General features: G+C 37.8%; 1 protein-coding gene across 8 annotated transcripts in view; it reads left to right on the forward strand.

Annotated features, from left to right (window-relative positions):
* The first annotated feature begins 413 nt into the window (after nucleotides 1–413).
* The window catches only part of elavl4.L (ELAV like neuron-specific RNA binding protein 4 L homeolog), a 64,908-nt gene continuing 47,469 nt past the window's right edge, over nucleotides 414–17,852 (forward strand). For 2 of the 8 annotated variants that reach the window (XM_041589170.1, XM_041589172.1), the window contains exon 1: nucleotides 1,064–1,216. In XM_041589170.1, coding sequence (XP_041445104.1) covers nucleotides 1,103–1,216 — 114 coding nt within the window. In that variant the 5' untranslated portion in view covers nucleotides 1,064–1,102. Of the gene's footprint in view, nucleotides 675–1,063; nucleotides 1,217–4,337; nucleotides 4,693–5,303; nucleotides 5,370–17,852 lie in introns of those variants that run through there. The other 6 variants (XM_041589169.1, XM_041589171.1, XM_018256506.2 and 3 more) reach the window with 4 other exon arrangements.

Genomic DNA, 17,852 nt, shown 5'->3' on the forward strand with positions numbered 1-17,852 from the left:
ATAACCCTAGCCCACTGCAAGATTGTGCATTCTGCACAGCTGGAGGAGTAGAAGGATTATATTTTCAGCATGTGTATTTCAATGCTCAGGAATTAGATCTCACTAAATATATGCATTACAGGTGTAAATCAATAAGCAACACAGCAGATGTGAGTCATTGCAGTTAAAAGGATGTCTGTGTTATGCTGCGACACTGGTGAAATGTGCAGTTCCTATCTCTGGAGATAGTGGGATATAAGGGGTCGTGGGGAGACAGCAGCTGGGATTGCAAACAGCCAATATACCTGTATCTGCACATCCAACCAAGAAACTCTTTCTCCTCAAGGTTATTTGCATGTGAGTGCTCAAACCACCTGGTGGTGATGCTTTGAATTGTTACTTTGAAAGAATACTTTTAACACCAGCCATGTTTGTAGCAGTGTAACCTTGCAAGAGAACGGTCCATGCTGCTGAATGCATTTGTACTCTGTGTGCTTGATCAGGGAGAAAATCCAGCTCACTGAATAGAAGCTCTGATGTGCGAACCCTAGGGAATCATCATATTGACTCTCTTGGAAAGAACAATTCAGCCAGACCCCTTGCAGACGGAGCTTAGCAAAGGCTTCATTTTGTTACTCTCTGGCAAGATGTTTGAAATCACCAGGACCCTTAATGCTGCTTTATTAAATAATGAGGTAACATTTTGGCACTTTGTTATCTGACTCTTAAAATTTTTCATGCTGAAGTATTAACTGCGATAATGAAGAATGATTACATTGTTGTTGGGGTTTGTTTGGTTTTTTTTGAACGAAGACAAAATTAGCCTGATGTTCTCATTTATATGGTACGTTTATGATTTTACGACAAGCAAAAAAAAACCAAGATTTTTTTTTTCATGAAGTTCAAACCTCTCTGCAGCCAAAGGATTCATCAGCGCAGTACGTTGTTGGTCCTTGTGACAGCACAGAGGTTAATGAGTGCATCAGTCACCTGTTTTTGTTCTGTGATAGTACCGAGTGGGGCTTTAAAATTGCCCAGAGTAGGTGTTTATTAATGCTGAATTGGCTTGTGGTGTAGCCCATCTGGACGGTAAGAGATACTGCTGATTGCTTGTGATATTAAGATGTCTGTAACCTTTGGGAACAATGCTTGCTGGAGTCAGGCTAAGAGATACGCCGTGAACCCATCTCTTTTACCTGCATCTGCTACTAATGACTTACAAGGCTGCTCATATAGGGTAAGGAAATTCAGTCATCCTTTTGATTTGATTGTGGTTGATCAGCTTTGGAGAAGTTTGCTTTCCTTTATGTGTCTTTGTATTCTTTCAATGTGATGGGTTTTTTTTTCCTCCGGACGAAGCTTGGAAGTCTGCATGCTTTCACTTCAGCCTTTGTGATGTAGAGGGGCACGTCACTATTCTGGAACTGCATTCTGTCAATCTTGTAAAAAAATTCTCCCTTTGTGATTTGGTGCTCCTTATGTCTATGCTCTGGAATAGGTGTAGAAGGCAGTGAGATTGGTCTTTAAGTTGGGATGGTTCATGGCAAAGACATTGGAGCGATAGTAACTATTGCAGGTATTAACTGTCTTGCACTGTTTGTTTGCACTGGTTGGGAAAGTTACAAACGGAACGGGAGACTAAGCTGATAGGATATGTTCCCTAGCATGCAGAACATGTTCTCAGCATCATCTTTAACTGCATTAAACAGATATCTGAAAAGACATTAAACGCATTTCTCTATTACTTTCGTACAATGATACTACATAAAGTTACATTTGTGTACAACCCTTCGAAGGTCACATTAATATATTGTGATGGTTAAGTCCTTTTCTTACAGGTTAGCTATGCATTTCTTCTGCCTTTCTAAAAGATATGAACTATGGGCCGTTTAAATAAAAGCATGAAGGGTTTTGTGCAAATACAACTTTGCAAAGATATGTGTTCATGCTTAATAGCGTAATCAATATGTGTATTTCTCCTTGTTCTGCCCTGACATGCTAGTAAGATATACACGCATTCAGCTGATGCAGAAATCATTATTTTTGTGACCTTGGATAAATCAGGATATTTGCTGAGATAGGAGATGAGTAAAACAACTGTTTCTCTTATCTGCCAAATAAATTCAATGTGTACAGTCAACATATTTATAAGCATCTCTGGTTTGCCTTTTTTTGTGTCAGTTCAGCTTTCGCTCAGTGTGTAAATAGCTGTATACATTAGGGCGAATACAAAACAGAGTGGAGTTGACACTACCATTTTGTTACAAAACAAATGCAAAAGAGTCATAATAATTAAACAGCTTCATAATATACATTGCATTGGATTTTGGCCACCATAGGAGTTAATGGATAACTTTTAGGCTGGGCAGACAGCGCCACCACCGTATGTGCAGATATAATACAGACATTTAACCCCATGTTTATCCCACTGGTTAATGCATCTGTGTCACCTGGGTTCCTGTGAAAAATGAAGAAGCTGCAAGAGAAAAAAAAAAACTGTATATTGTTTTACTCATTCTACCATGAAACTGAGATTCAGCAGTGACTTCCCCTAACATTTATAGTAAAAGTGAATTTACTCTATTGAAGTTGAACCTATGAGCTCCTGACAGACACTGTTCTCCTCTGTGGGATTGGTTTTCTAAGTTCCTCTGCTTCATGGGACTCTTAGCGATTGTTGGAGGGTTGGCATTGATCTTCAATATTCTGCTCAGCCATGGAGACAACAGAGACATATGGATATACCAACCACTAAAATTTAATCCACACTATTTTCAAAATGTTCCAATTTTCATGTGCAGGATGTGGGTGTAGAACAATGCTTGTTTCAATGAGTCTTAAGCAGTGTTGATTAACATTCGCACTCCAGATGGTTTAAACTCAGTCTCCCAGAGCATGATGGGAATAATAGTTCTGAAAAAGCTGGAGTTATGCCCTTTTTAGTGTTCTCCTGTATAACCGTTGGTTGTCATTATATTGTTAGCCATACTAAAATAATGGAATATATATATATAATGTCTCTAATTTACATTGTGCTAAAGCAATATAACCTCACAGCATGTGGACAAAACATGCAGTGTTCCTGTAATGAATGGAGACAGAGGCTCTTGTGTACATTGCAGAGTTTGTATATGTCAAAAAGCTTGTATGACAATTGCCAAAGAGTCCCAAAAAACTGCATTCAATTTAAAAAAAAAACACACATTTTCCAGTAGCCCTTATACTGCTATAGATATAATGCACTGAGTTGCAATCCTCCAGTCAATAAAGGATTTCATTCTGATTATAAACTAAAGATAGACAACACATATAGTGGAGCTGAGACCTCCTACCTTGAGGCAGATGGGCCACATAACCTTCCTTAAATTTCCCCCAAAATACAAAACAATGATATCCTAGATAAAATGGTAAAATATATAACTAAGGCAAATGACAACACTATCCAGTAATTGGCCTCCCACATGTCATTGGACTACAATTCCCAGCAACCCCTGATAACCTTTAGGGTGTTATACCAGCAACAGCTGCAGGGTCAAAGGTTAAAAATCACAGCCCCAGGGCCAGAACACAAGATGCATAGAAATGGTTTATCATAAACAGAAATAGTGGCTTTACTTAAATATATTCAATCATTCCTTAACTCTTTGGGCGCTAGGGAGCAAGGTTTCTCTAAATATAGATTCTCTGTTTAAGTTGAATGCATGCCTTTCTCTTTAAACCTCATTAGTTAACTGTTATGCTGGGGGCTTCCATTTGCAAATGTTTAAGACATGTAAAGCTGGGCTGTTTGTAGAAGTAAAGAGACAGTGGTTACTGGTGGATAGTATCTATATTAAAGTTACTAAATTAATAGCCTTCTAGTTATTGTGCACTACAATTCCCAGCATCCCCAATATTGTCATTCAGCTCGTACTTGCTTGTATTGCTGCAATCACCCTTGTCTTTTATGAATTTTTAATATATATATATATATATATATATATATACATACACATTTTAATAAAAATCATTGGGACTAAAACAGTTTGCAGGCTGATGTTAAGGTATACAATGAACTGCTTGAGTCTAAGGGATGCAGCTAGTCATTAATGATGTGATACAAGGAACATTTCAATGCTGATCCCCCAGCCATTGACCCCAGGGCTCTGGCAGCAGCTTATATCAAAAGAACATCGGGAACAGCCTCCCTGCAACAGCAGGCAAGGAGTTAAGATCTTCAGTCTGCTAGAAGCCAATTTCAATAGCACCTTATATAGCCCCACCTTCTCCAGGCCAGACAGCCAACCAGACGCTGGCTTCATGTGACAGATAGTCCCATAAATGCATGCAAGCATCTAGCCAATTTTCAAGCAAGGCTCAAGCCTATTTTCATATCTACACCCTACTTCTGAGAGGCATAACCACATTCTCTGCTTCTCCTTTTTCTCCCTTTGTTTTTTTTTCTTTCTTTTTTTTTTAATTTTTCTATTTTATGGTTTGGTTTTATTTATTTATTTATTTTTGTTAGTTCTTTTTGTTTGAAATATTTTAGGTATAATTACATATTTTTTTTTTCATGGTGGTCTCTGGATTAGGAACAAGCAGAATCTATATCATACATTAAACAAACAAAAACATTTAATAAATAAAACCATCCCGAACTGTCTGTTGAGAAATTGAGGAGAAATATCGAAGTCCGGCAAGACTCAATTTAATCCCATAAGAATGGTGATGGTACGTAAATCCTCTCTTGTGTTGAAGTTCCATTCAGTTTGTTAATCTGTTGTGTCTGTGTCTGCACCTGAATATGTTGCTTTACGTTTGGTCTTTGTCGCTTAAGCAGTGCTATTCTGCTTTTTTCACTGATTTGACTCCTAGAAATCTGCTGTTTTGAAAGAAATAGCATTTTCAAGGTCATTTCTATGTTACTTGATAGCATCATCCTCATCAGTAAAACACCTCCAAAGTCTGTAGTGTGCATGTTCATCTGTCTATGCCTATCCTGGGGGTTGTGTGCAAGATTTGGGTTCTGTCATTGTGTTTCAGCACAAAAGACTCCCGAAACCCAGAAAAATGTAGATAGACCAAGTCCCCAGAATGTGATCGTGCCTGCTAATTTCAGATGAGATGCGTGTTCTGTATGGTAATCTTTCATCAGAATGATTTATAGGGACTCTGTGAATGCTGCATATTGTATTTCAGAGTTTCCTGCCGTGACCTCATAAAAAGAGGAGGAGGCTGGCGTGTGTTTGAGCGCGCACTGTGTGTGTGTCCTTCGTAGCATCGCTTGCCAGCAGTACTGTAAGAAGGAATGTCAGCTTTTACATAACGCTCTTTTTGCTTCTGACATTGTGACAAGCTACAAGGCTCCATCTCCATAGTCACAGATGGAGTGGAATGGCTTGAAGATGGTAAGTGGCTTAGAGTGTCTTGTATATTTCTATTTTAGTCTAATTTCCCAACCTTTCTTATTTTTGAATGTAAGCAGTTATTTTGATTTTTGGACCTTTTTTCCCAGTTAGATGCTATTCAGTCATCTCCCTGCTGCTGCCAGTGCGTGTTTCAGGCAGTCTGGGAGGGTTCCTTGACAACTATAATGTCAATGCATGTCCATCAAAGATTTACTTGATGCTGTGTAATCTTCATTTGAATTACATGAGTCTTTGGACGTGCCACTGGTTTACCCCCCCCCCCCCCGAGTCTGCCGCTGAAAGCTTTGTGCCTTTAAGCAAAAACGTCTGCCGCAGAAAGCACATATGTTAAATAAGTACATCTGTCCTTTCTTTTCTCTCTTTCCAAACCCAGACTGTGTAACTACTTGACGCTCCTTTTCTATAGGCTTCTCACAATGAGTGGAAAGTGCCACACTTAAATCTTGCAGTCGTGACCTGCATGGCATGTCATTGAAACACTGCGGGGACACAGGCGTAATGTACTCCCCTGACTGCAATTCGTGCGCCTTTGAAACCTGCCGTAGACTTGCACCACAAAACACTTTCTTGTTTCTGGAAATTGAGGCTCCATTCTACCCCACCCAGCTTTACCATTCTTAAGGAATCATCTTTGTCTGTCTGCTTGTTTTGATGGCTGTAAAACAAACAAGATTAGACAGAGCAGTCGAACTGAAAGCTATAGCTTCAAGGGGAAGCTAGTGAAAGGTTGCCGAGGAAACAACCAGGGAGGGAGCCGAGATAGGGGAGCAGGTGGCAATCATTTGGGAATATTGCGAGCGCGTCAAAAAAAGACTGGGGCTACCTCTATTATCTGCTCTTCTTTGTGGCAGTCACAACTTTAATTATTCTTTACATATAGGTGCTAATTACATTGCTGCCACAGATGTACAGTGATTCGCCTAACAGTATATTTAAGCATCTGTCCGTTCATAGGCATTGTGCCTCTGTTTATTCCCCTTCTGCCTACAAAATAAGATGTTGCCGTTCCTAGAGTGTCAATAACGTAATGCTTTTTTTCATCTCATATTTGTGCCTACCATGTGTAACTGGGCTTGGGTTTGTACTTTAGCTTTTATTTGCATTATGCAGTCACTTTAAGGGCCAAATCACAGATCTGCAGTCATTTTGCTATCAGAACAAAGGCAAGTGGGAACAGGAGAAGGAAAGAAAAATGTTTCAGTAAATGCATTTCTGTCTTTGAGCTCAGTCAGAAAGGAGTTTTAACCACCACCAGTAATTCTGGATGAAGTAAGAACCCAGTCATTTGAGAACACGTAGCAGAATGTTCTTCAGATGTATATGGGCACTTTTTCCAGTCTAACCTTTCATAGTTCTCTTTGTTCAGGGCTGAACAATTAATGGCAAATGTATTTACATTGTTGCTGAGTTGTTATGCGCTGTCATTCAGGGCACATGTGAAATTTAAGGGCATATCATTCTGCACTGGCGGATATAATAAATGGAATTTACTGTAAACTTCACATCGTTTTTACTATATAGGCTTTAAACCACTGTCGCTCAAGTACTTTCAGATCATAATGATACTCTCTTTTCAGCACCCTACCTACCAGCTACTTTATATAATACATTAGGTGGAAGTTTGAAAACCATGAGCAGCAATTACTCTGTCCTAATCTGCTCTTTTGTTAAATTGTGAAATACAGTCAGACATCAGCCCATGAGAAGAGAAAAAACCCTGTAATCATACGATATATTTCACTCCATTGCACACAATACCTAAATGTTCGTTCCTATTTACTAAATGAAAGAATGTATAGCCGGTAAAGCTTTTTTTACAATATGCAGCTCTGGAAATGCATGTATTGTAGCTGAATGCAGGTTCTCTTCCAGTTGAGTACAATGATACAGTCATGTCTGACTTTGATCCTTATTGCAGTGGATAAATGAAAGCAGTGTGTACTAAAAATTCATGTGAATAAACGTGTACATGCGTGCATTTTTACAGGTAATTTAAGACAAAAATACATATGTATATACATATACATGTATGCCCACAAACATGCCTATATATGTGTGTACGTGTGTGTGTAGTCATGGGTTAAGGAGTTTACAGATGTGCACGAGTTCACCCAAAGCTAAATGGTGGTCACTAATATGAGGAAGAGAGAACCTTGTTACCAGTAGTGTGCAATGCAAAGCTATTTTATTTAGAAAATGTGCTGTGGTGTACTTAGTATTAGCCTGTAGAAATGCCAGTTTTCAGATTTATGGTTTGAGTAAAGTTTTAGGCAGAGGATAATATGGTCATTTGTTTCATTTTTTCCCTGCTGTGGTTATCACTTCCTTCGTGTCTTTTGTAATCACATTTCCCAGAACTCCCTGAGAAACTGAAGATATTGTTCCCTTTCCCAGTTCTCTCCACTAGAAAGATGTAAAATGACACTTTTCGTTTAGCTCCAGTGAAACGTTATAGGCTGGGATGTAGGTAACCCTCATAGCACGCTCTGATCAATTGATTCTTCTGAAGAGAAAAAATAATTGTAAGTTCTTGGAGTTGGACCACTGTTTCCTTTATGTGAACTTTTATTTTTCTTCCAGTTTGCTTGTGCCTTGTTGTTTGTTCAAACGACACCCACTCATCACCTCCACGGGAGGCCTGATCACTGATTTCAGATTAAAGATGGGAAAATGTGTTGAAGGGAGGAAATCAAGCAGAGAGATGTATAGGAGCCCATGCGGATGACACATGTACTGTCTTCTTGGTTTAAATTATATTTAGCAGACTTAGGCTAGGGTGATTCAGTTTTACAGAAAGATCCCAGGTCCCAAGCATTCCATAAAACAGATACCTATACCTGCACTGAGCTCTATAGAGAAAACACTGAAAACCACAGAGAAGTATTGAAATATACAGTACCCATTGATATTATATTTCCAACATCCATCGATATTTATCATATGAAGAGTTGTGTCTAGTGTTAAATTGTAATTAGCCTCTTGTTTTGTGCAATGAAGCATTTTCTAAATACATTTTTTTAAATGATGGCATTTCATTAATTGGAGTGCTGCAGTAAGGTACCTGGACCGTTTAATTCATGTGATGCATATTCATATTTTAAGGGATACAGATTTTCTGGGAAAATTAAATCCAATTCCTTTCACTTTCTTTGTTCTGACAATCTCAGTGTCTCTCAGCAGCCTCTGATTTGCATGGATCCCCCCCCCACCACCATACGCACACAAGCACACTTTCTTTTGTTCAAATAGAGAGAACATCAATGGTCATTTGTGCATGTCCTTCATACATGCTATTGGTCAGTTCACTAAGCTCTGTGGTATATGAAGTTGTGTCCTTAGCCACTAAAGTTCCAGAAACCAGTAATGGGTATACAGTATGTGTATAAGCAATTACAAGAAACAGCCCACAATGTATCTTGGATATACATGCACTTCATAACTTAACAGCCCCTCTATGCAGGATACAGTATGTATATTTATTTACATTTATTTTAGGCTACAAGACAGCTAAGGATACAACTCTGTAGACTGAGTACTGCAATGCAGTATTTTTTCAATGTCATTAGGATATTTAGGGGAGAGCACTTTGCTGGGTAACGTTTCAAAATAATCACCAAATTCCATGTGGCTTTTCCAGATGGAGTAATAAACCCAAGAGATAACATAGCTCCTCCTTCTGCTATTCTATGTCTAAATGTGGGAAGCGTGACTAATTAAGCATGAAACTGGTTGTATACGAGTAGTGGGATAAACCAAACTTTTAGTGACGTGGGGTGTTCAGCATTTATTGGAGAAGTTTAATTTACAAAGTCATTCTGAAATGCTAAAAAGAGATACATTGGCCATTTATGAGGTTCCTATATTTTGTTAAGTGATTGAAGCTCTTTGAGACGAGAGAAATGTATTGTGTTGATCTAAACGAAATACACGTACTTTGTATAAATGTATCATTAAGCTTAGCGTTTGAATGGATTTCAGCTGAGCTGTGTGTGTCTGTGCCCGTGTGAGTGTATAGAGAGAAACAGACTAACCTATGATGCTGGAAATATGGCCACAAGTCAAGTGAGAAAGTAATTAATCCACTCACCAAAAGCAAAGGAAAAAAACATTTATTTTCTCTGGTTCACTGTGTTTTCTAATAGTCATAGAATGATGGAAATGGAGGTTGTAGGCACACACTCACAGATAAACACACGTGACCTTGAAGGGTGACCTGATGGTTAGAGTGTAAAATGCTGAATATTACACTTTACTTTAAGATATATTTAGAAATAAAAATGTATCACGTTTTCAAAATTAAATAGACCATCGGCCTCATGCAATCACTAATCTCCCCAAGTGATGACTGTTTTTATTTTCACCTCTTCTTTCAATTACATGGCAGGTAGCACAGAGAACTATTCTAAGTGGAATATCTTATAGTTCATTGAGCCCAGTCACTATGTCTAGCGTGAAAGCTGCATTAAATATTTAATATATTTACTGCTCTGGAGTCCTCATTGATGGAATGGGTTACATTAACATATAGAGCGCTGCTCTCGTATATATTGTGGCAGGAGTCACAGCTGTCTGTATGGAACATTTAGAAGATTGTTAATATTAGAAGAACCTGTTGTATAAATGGGGGGAGGATTTTGCTGAATGTTCATTTTGTCTTCCTTTTATCCATTGCATCAGTCCAGTCTATTCTTCGCTTGACCTCTCACCCGGTATGTTGTCACACAAACAGCATGCTGAAGGACGACACATTTAAATGCAGAAAAACAATCTCTGCATCCCATAAAGATAAGTGTTCCAAAGCAGCCATTCATAAAACAGAGTGATATTCGCATTGATAGAAATGATTAAGATGCAAATTTTGGAGGCTTCATAACGGTTAATACCCCCACAAAAAATATGCGTCAATATAATTAAAATGGACTGTTATGATGTATTGCCTTTCAGAAGAGAATGTAATGCTCTCCTTGACGAGATAAGTAACATGCTGGAATTTATTTCGGCACACTTATTTATTGTTCTTTCTTTCTGTACACTGTATAGGGATTTATCCCTTTATTACCGGTATATGTTGTATCGATTCATGAGCAAAATATTTTGGGGCTCTATTGGAATGATGAAATAAGTCTTAAACTGTCTGACTCTAGAGAGTAATGGTTGTAACAAAGTTATTGACCACTTTGACAGCATATTATATGCTTCCTATCTATCCTTCTGAAATTCATATGAATGACAAAATGAAAAATGGCCAATTTCCTTTTAACGCTTTGCTTTCCGTATCTCCAAAGAAGCAATGGTCCACAGCTAGAAGCTATCTGAGAGTGATGGGAATTGTAGTTCAGAGGCATTTCACACTTCAATTCATGTTTAGAAAAAATAAAAAGCATTAGTCAGCAGTGCCATAACTAGATGTTACTGGGCCCCACAGTGAAATAATTTTATGGCCCCCAACATATGCAGAGGTTGTCCTGTTTTACTAATATATATTGAGTTTTCTCATTAATTAGGGCCTCATGGGGCCCCCTATACCTCCTGGGTCCCCCTGCAAACGCAGGTCCTGCTTCCTCTCTAGTTACGCCCCTGTTAGTCAGTTTTAATACGTGTCTATGTGCTTTAACATATACAATATGTGAATGGAGGGTGCATGGATTTTATAGGGAATGGTGCGTACATGGATTTCATAGGGAATGTCATTAACAGGCCCCAGTTGCTTGCTAAAAAATTGCACTTCCCTATATACATGGACAACCAAGGCTTTCTTTAATAATTATTCTTGTACAGTGCTGCTAATTATACTCATATTTTTTAATCACAGGAAGCATCTGTTCTGTGAATCTCATAATCTAATTTTTGGAACCTGGGGCAGTAGAAAACAAAGGCCTTGCAGAAGGTCACAAGAAGCTGATGTGGGATTTGAACCATACTCCGCTGTTTTCAGTAGCCGAAAATGACCTGTGCTCTTTCCATAGCCTTTTTTTTTTTTAAATGACACTATTCCTCTGTTTGAAACTGTGTGGCTTTGACAGTGGAGAGGTTAAATCTGTAATAATCTTTTTCTTGGCCTTTTTTCTACATAATTTTCATTCAGTTCTACCAGATCAGTAGAGTGGGCAGCTCTGAGATACCATACCATGCTGTACCCTGCGCTATCCTTCATTATTCCTTATCCCTGGAGGATCAGGTGATCTTGAAAGAGTAAGGAAGTGTTTAGAAGCACGCAGAATCTTTAATTAAATTGGATGGAGAGATGGCGAGGGTGTGTGAGAAATAAGGTCAGTAAAATGGATGTGCATGCACATTTCCAAAGATCTGACTGCAGCACACTGAAAATTGCAGAGCCAGCTCAGAAAAATGCTGCTCTGCTCTATTGCCCCTGTACTTAACATATTCAGTGCCACTGTAACCTGCTTCCCACTTGGGGGGGAATAACTTTAATCTGATAAAGTCTCTTGTTGGTTGGTTGGGGTTTCAGAGTGAGTTTACCTTCATACGGATTCCTTTGTGATATTTACCTCAATATATATATATATATATATATATATGGTGCTGACATTGGAAGAAGTCCCCAAAGGTAGGACAATGCAACATTTACACACGTGCAGGGAAGTTGTGTAAGGAGACACTTCTGAAACAGGGATTAGTCTCATGTAGAGATGCACGAAGGTTTATGATTATTCTTCCTCCCTTTTGTATTTTTTTAGTGTGTTTCATAGCAGATGCAAAATTATAACATCATATATTTTAAATAGGTCAACAGTGATGCCAGTACTGATAATTTTATTTTCAAATATATCAGAGCAATAAAAACTACAAATACATACTAAGTAATACAGGCGTGCATAAGTCACATCTACTTTATCATTTTTGTAAGGCCTATTTTTTTTTACATTTTGTGAACTGCCTTTATAGGGGGCAGACATCTCCGAATGTGTAGGGTCAACCTTCTTAGGTGTTTAGGTTGTCTCTAATGTTAATGGGGTAGCTCTAATGGCAACAGAGGGCAGCTTTTTGCTATCACACATTTTTGACTTCACAGAAAGTTATTTCCTATTTATTTTTTCTCTAAAGCTTATCCTTATTTTGTCATTGCTCCCAAACACATATCCCATCACTTTTATTTAATATATTTTTCCTCTGGTGAAAGAAATAAATGTGATCTTGATCTTTTTAGGGAAACACGCAATATGCACATTTGAAATGAAACTGCTCCTTTCCTTCCTCTAACAAAAGGGTCATGTGGGCCTTATATACTTATATTTATTCTAAACGCTAATCCATAATAATATTATTGGAAAGATAACAACTTGTTTATTATTAGGCAAATAGTGATGCAAACTGTGATGCTAAATGTGCACTTATTTGGACCTTCTTGGTTCAATGAAAGCAGGATGCAAATGTGCAACCTTTAGTATGAAAAAAAATTACAAATACTTTGCTCGGGAATCGAAATAAACTAATTTCTGACTACCCTAGGTTCATCAAAGTTGATTTGCTGCTTAACTAATCATCTAAGCCCTCTAATACTTTGCACTTAAACGTCAGCAGTTTCCATTTTGTCCTGAATGGTAGCGGAAACAAGAAACACATTTAAGAACTGGCATGTCGGAGGAGGTGTAGCTGATGAGGTGCATGAGCCTGACAACTGGATTTATTATAAACTTTATTGGTGACAGTTTTTGTAGGGGTAAATGATAAAGAATTGCAGGAAAGAGTCCTGTGTAAGATAGTAGAAATATAATGATGTGTCAGTGGAGAGTAGATCTAATTTAAGGTCAGTCGTGCAAGACATTTTGCTGACTTTCTGTTTTTGAATTGATCTCAATAGAACGTATGACTTTCTTCACTAAGTGATGGGCTTATCATAGACTAGTTAGGGGACCTTGATTCATTGAAAAATCAGGTGCTTTCTGGTATGCAGCACTATTTTCTTGCTACCAGTAATGAACACGGTATATATCTGCTCATTGTATGTCCTCATAAAATGATATAATAGTGTAGTGTGCAGTAAATATATGTCTGTAAACATTTGTGTGCAGGGCCTGCAAATTAGGAGCCCTCTTTAATCATTTTTGCAATTGCAAATTTGCCATATTTATAGAGTTAATGATAAAAGCTCTAGTCTGTAGTTGTATGTATAGTTGAGGCAACTGTGACACATTGATCTCATTGTTTCTGTCATCAGATTGCTTTTGTTTCATATACTGTATTTGTGTACAGTATATACTTGGCCTAGCCAGAAAGTGTTTCTCTTGCCAGCATTTTGCTGGCTTGAAATATTGGAAATCATACTTTAGCAATCTTTAGGCATTAAGAAGCTGACTATCCTTTGAATTTATACTAATACGTGGCATTACATTATACAGATTGTACAAAACCGTTTTTGCTGTGTCAGAACTGTGCATTAAAATTCACTTATGAATTGTCATTTTTAAACATGTTTATATCCTTTTAAGTTACAGTTTTTGCAGTATCTGCTATCATACAGTCTATACAATAACATTTTACAGCCATTAGTGCTGTTTTATCCATCATTACTGCAATATCAATGTTTCATCTATCAACCATCTACTGTAGGTTTATAGGAACCTCAGCTTATTGAATGTTTTGCCAAATAGTAAATTAAGTGATGTTTTTCTTTTGCTTTCCATCTTCTGCATAAATATAAACCAAATGAATGGGGGAAATATACTCATGGAAAACTAGTACCATACGTTGTAAGATCTCTGTTTTGAGCCTTATTGGAGGAGACCAGTAAGTAATGTGTACAATGGTAATTGATGATTGTTCTGCATTTATTTTTTGTGTAGGACCAATGGCTTTTAATATATAGGTATACCTGGTGAGGATGTGAGTGTCCCTTAGATCTTTTCTATTCCCTCAGGTTCAGTGGCAGCTGCTACCCAGCTCCTACTGATACAAAGAGTATTCCCAAAGCAGAAATGATGTGTGTGTTAGACTTCGGCACCCCTGGAGCCCCACTGCACAGGAACTTTCATTAGGGGATGTGGTCAGTTATATCAGTTAGGAGAGATTGATTGTAAATAGCTAGCCTATACTTATATACTGTAAATACTAAATGATCCATGCTTGTTGATTTGAAAACATCTAGAAAACATTAATTGTTGGTGGCTTGTAAAGATGTGCCTTCTGAATTCATTGATATGAACTCATATAAGCATATAATATAATATGCTTATAATAGCATATAATACCAATGTAATTAAATTCAACCATGTAAGTTGAATCTCCACTATTATCTGTTGAAAAATTGCGGAAACCTTTATGTTTTGGTTAATTCAAATTGGCTAAAGGAACGGTATCAGACAGGAGAATCTAGACAACAGGAAATTTGTGGTTGCACATAGTTGAACATGGATAATTATGAGTAGAAGTACAATAATTTGAAGATTAATATTCTACCTTACGGCTTCAGCCAGATAAACATTGATCTTCTGCTCTTTTGTTATTGTTGTCACTAATGGATTACAATGCCTGAAACAGAAACAAAAAAGTCACCTTTCATGCAGCAATTACCTTTATGTGAAGGCAATGTCAACTGTCACTTTATAAAGGCAATGCACAGGTTCTTATTCTTATATGTCCTCCCTTAAAGGAGAAACAAACCCTTTACCAAAAAAACCCCACCCCATGTAGACCCCCCTCCCTCCCCCCCCAGCCTAGCTGCCCCCCCCCTGGGGAAATGCCCCTAACTTTTTACTTACCCCTCGTGCAGAGTCACATCATCTGAGTTCACCGTAGCCATCTTCTGGGTTTTCGGTAAGCTGGACAGAGGCCGGTGAATCGACGCATGCGCAGTTGGAGCAATTTACCGACAACTGCGCATGCGCCAGAATGGACGGAAATTGACGAAGCTCCGGAAGAAGACACGAAGACCCTGAAGATGGCTGCCATGAACTCAGATGCTGTAACTCTGCACCGAGGGGTAAGTAAAAAGTTAGGGGCATTTCCCGGGGGGGGGGGGCAGCTAGGCAGGAGGGGACGAGGGAGGGGGTCTACGTGGGGTGGGGGTAGAGTTTTTTTGGTAAAGGGTTTGTTTCCCCTATAGAAAATGTGTACTCTAGATTTGCTCCCCTATAAGACTTCCACTTGTATTCATGACTGTTGACTCACACTCATCTCAGCAGAGCTTTGTTTTGTCTATGGCAATTATTACAAATGGCAGGTAAAAACATGAAATGCATGGCTGTTTAAGATCATAGAAAGGCATTTTCACTTTCTGCCTAATAAGGATCTCTTTACTGTAACGGCAGTCAGGTTCAACGTTCAACATGGGCTAAATGCTTTGCCAGCAAAGAAAAAAATCTACAACTGTAGTTTGCTAGACAATTAACAGAAATTAAGATCACCAAGGATTTTTCCCCTGAAAGGCTGAAATTGGCAGCTCACATACTGTACTAGGTGACATTTTTTCACCTGACCTATGCTAATATGTTTTCATCTATGTAGTTGTTTCAAAATTCCAATACCGTATACGCTATACTTTACTTTTAGAATTTCACATTGTGTATCGTAAAATTCCATGGGTCAAATATCTTTTTGTTATAATCCATTTCTATACTCTGTCCTGTATGGAAGTTAGGGCATTCAGTATATGATATGTATCATTTGTATTTCACCATCTAAATGTCAATATACAAGGTCGTATGATTAACTTTTCTAAAAACCATTGCAATAGTCAAGGTTATTTGAATGACATTTGTTGAAAGATGGTGAGACGTATGTTGTATTTAAAGACAAGATTATTTAAATTCTGCTAGCTTGTTATTGAGTTATCGATGCTTGTGACTTGCATTCTAGTGTTTATTTATAGAAAAATTCTCCTTTAAAATCATTAAAATAATTGTTGCTGATTTAATCATTTCAAAGGGCTTTTTTCCAAGGACGGGTGTTAAAATAGCTATCTGCTCTTGTGCAATTAACACCGAAGTTAGTAAATGAGCATTGCATGGTCCCTTTGGAATTACATGTATTTTATCCAAATGAAACAGCAGTTTTGATGTTTAAGTAATGTAAAATTGAATTTGATTGCTTTTAGCATTTGAACATGTTCTGACCAACTGACTCATTGACCAAAGCAGTAAATGCAATTATGAATGTGTCAAACATTAAACAAATTTGCTGACTGTCAGAAATATGTTAATAATATAATACATAAAACATAATTGAAAAAATAAAAATATGGCACTGCTGGAAATCCCTCAGGATTCCCCTTTCCCCTGTGCCCCAATGTATTCTGCATCAATGTATTGCACCCTGCTCTCATGAGCTTACAATTTAAAAGGCGGTCTGTAGCAACTGTAAGTGCTCCAGATGATGTTGAACTACAATTCTCGGCATCCCACTGCTGAGTTGCTGAGTATTGTAGTTCAACTCTGTACAAGTAACCTGAGAATATTCTAAAGCAATCATTTTGCTAATGTGCAATATTTGCCCTAATTGACACAAAAAGTGCATAAAGTCTTAGTACAATGAAAATATACACTGATGCAGATTTTTCCTATCATTTCACTCTATTCTATCTATTCAATCTATCAGTCTTGCTGTGCTGTCTTTAGTTAAGACAATGTTTTGTGCCCCCGTTGCTCTTGTTCATACCAGAGGGACACAGGAAATCTTGTATCAACCCCATGTTAATGTCAAGTGTCAAGAATAGGGTTCTCTTGCGTCTATCAGTTTTGATTTTCATTTTGGCTCAGATAATATAGACCATGAGCAGAGGTGAAATTGTTAAATGAATGGGCTCCAAGGGATGCAACTTTGTGTCTCTTTGCACTTCAGCACATGCTCCCCTGATTATGTTATCTCAGTCTGTTAGTCTTTTAATCTTTTAGAATCAGTACATTAAGGGGCCCATTTATTAAAACTTGAATTTATCTGGTTAAGGTTTTTAAGGGGGGAAATTGAATGTTTCATGGGGAGATATATTATTCCCCCAAAGCTGCAAAAAATCCATTTCAAACCTGTGGTGGTCATGTAGAAGTCAATGGCAGATGTCCCTGAAGTAGTTTCTCACGACATCATGATGTGCACTGGAAATTCGATAAATTCAAGTTTTTGGAGCGCCAATCGTACGATATGTTTTGACGCACAATTTTTTTGTGATTTTTGTCGCTCCGATTGTTTTGAGAATAATTATTGAAAAATGAGTTCAGTTTGTGGAAAGGAAGTTTGGTCAACTTTGTTTTCAGAAAAAATTAAGATTAATTTCAGTTTTAGTAATTAACCCCCTAGGTGTTATACAGTATATCGGAATGCTTTCATTACAGTCAAATGCAGCATGTGTTTTCATTAAGGAAGATCAGAAATAATATGAAATCAGAGCTCATGAATAGTTTATGAAACACAGTTTACCACAATCTCTTTTCCTGGCACAAAGGTGCAGTGAACAGTTTCTTATGCATAGATAATATTTTGGACTTCTTCATGCTGCTAGGAATAGCAATC

This window comes from Xenopus laevis, chromosome 4L, assembly GCF_017654675.1.
Source record: "Xenopus laevis strain J_2021 chromosome 4L, Xenopus_laevis_v10.1, whole genome shotgun sequence".
Taxonomy (NCBI): domain Eukaryota; kingdom Metazoa; phylum Chordata; class Amphibia; order Anura; family Pipidae; genus Xenopus; species Xenopus laevis.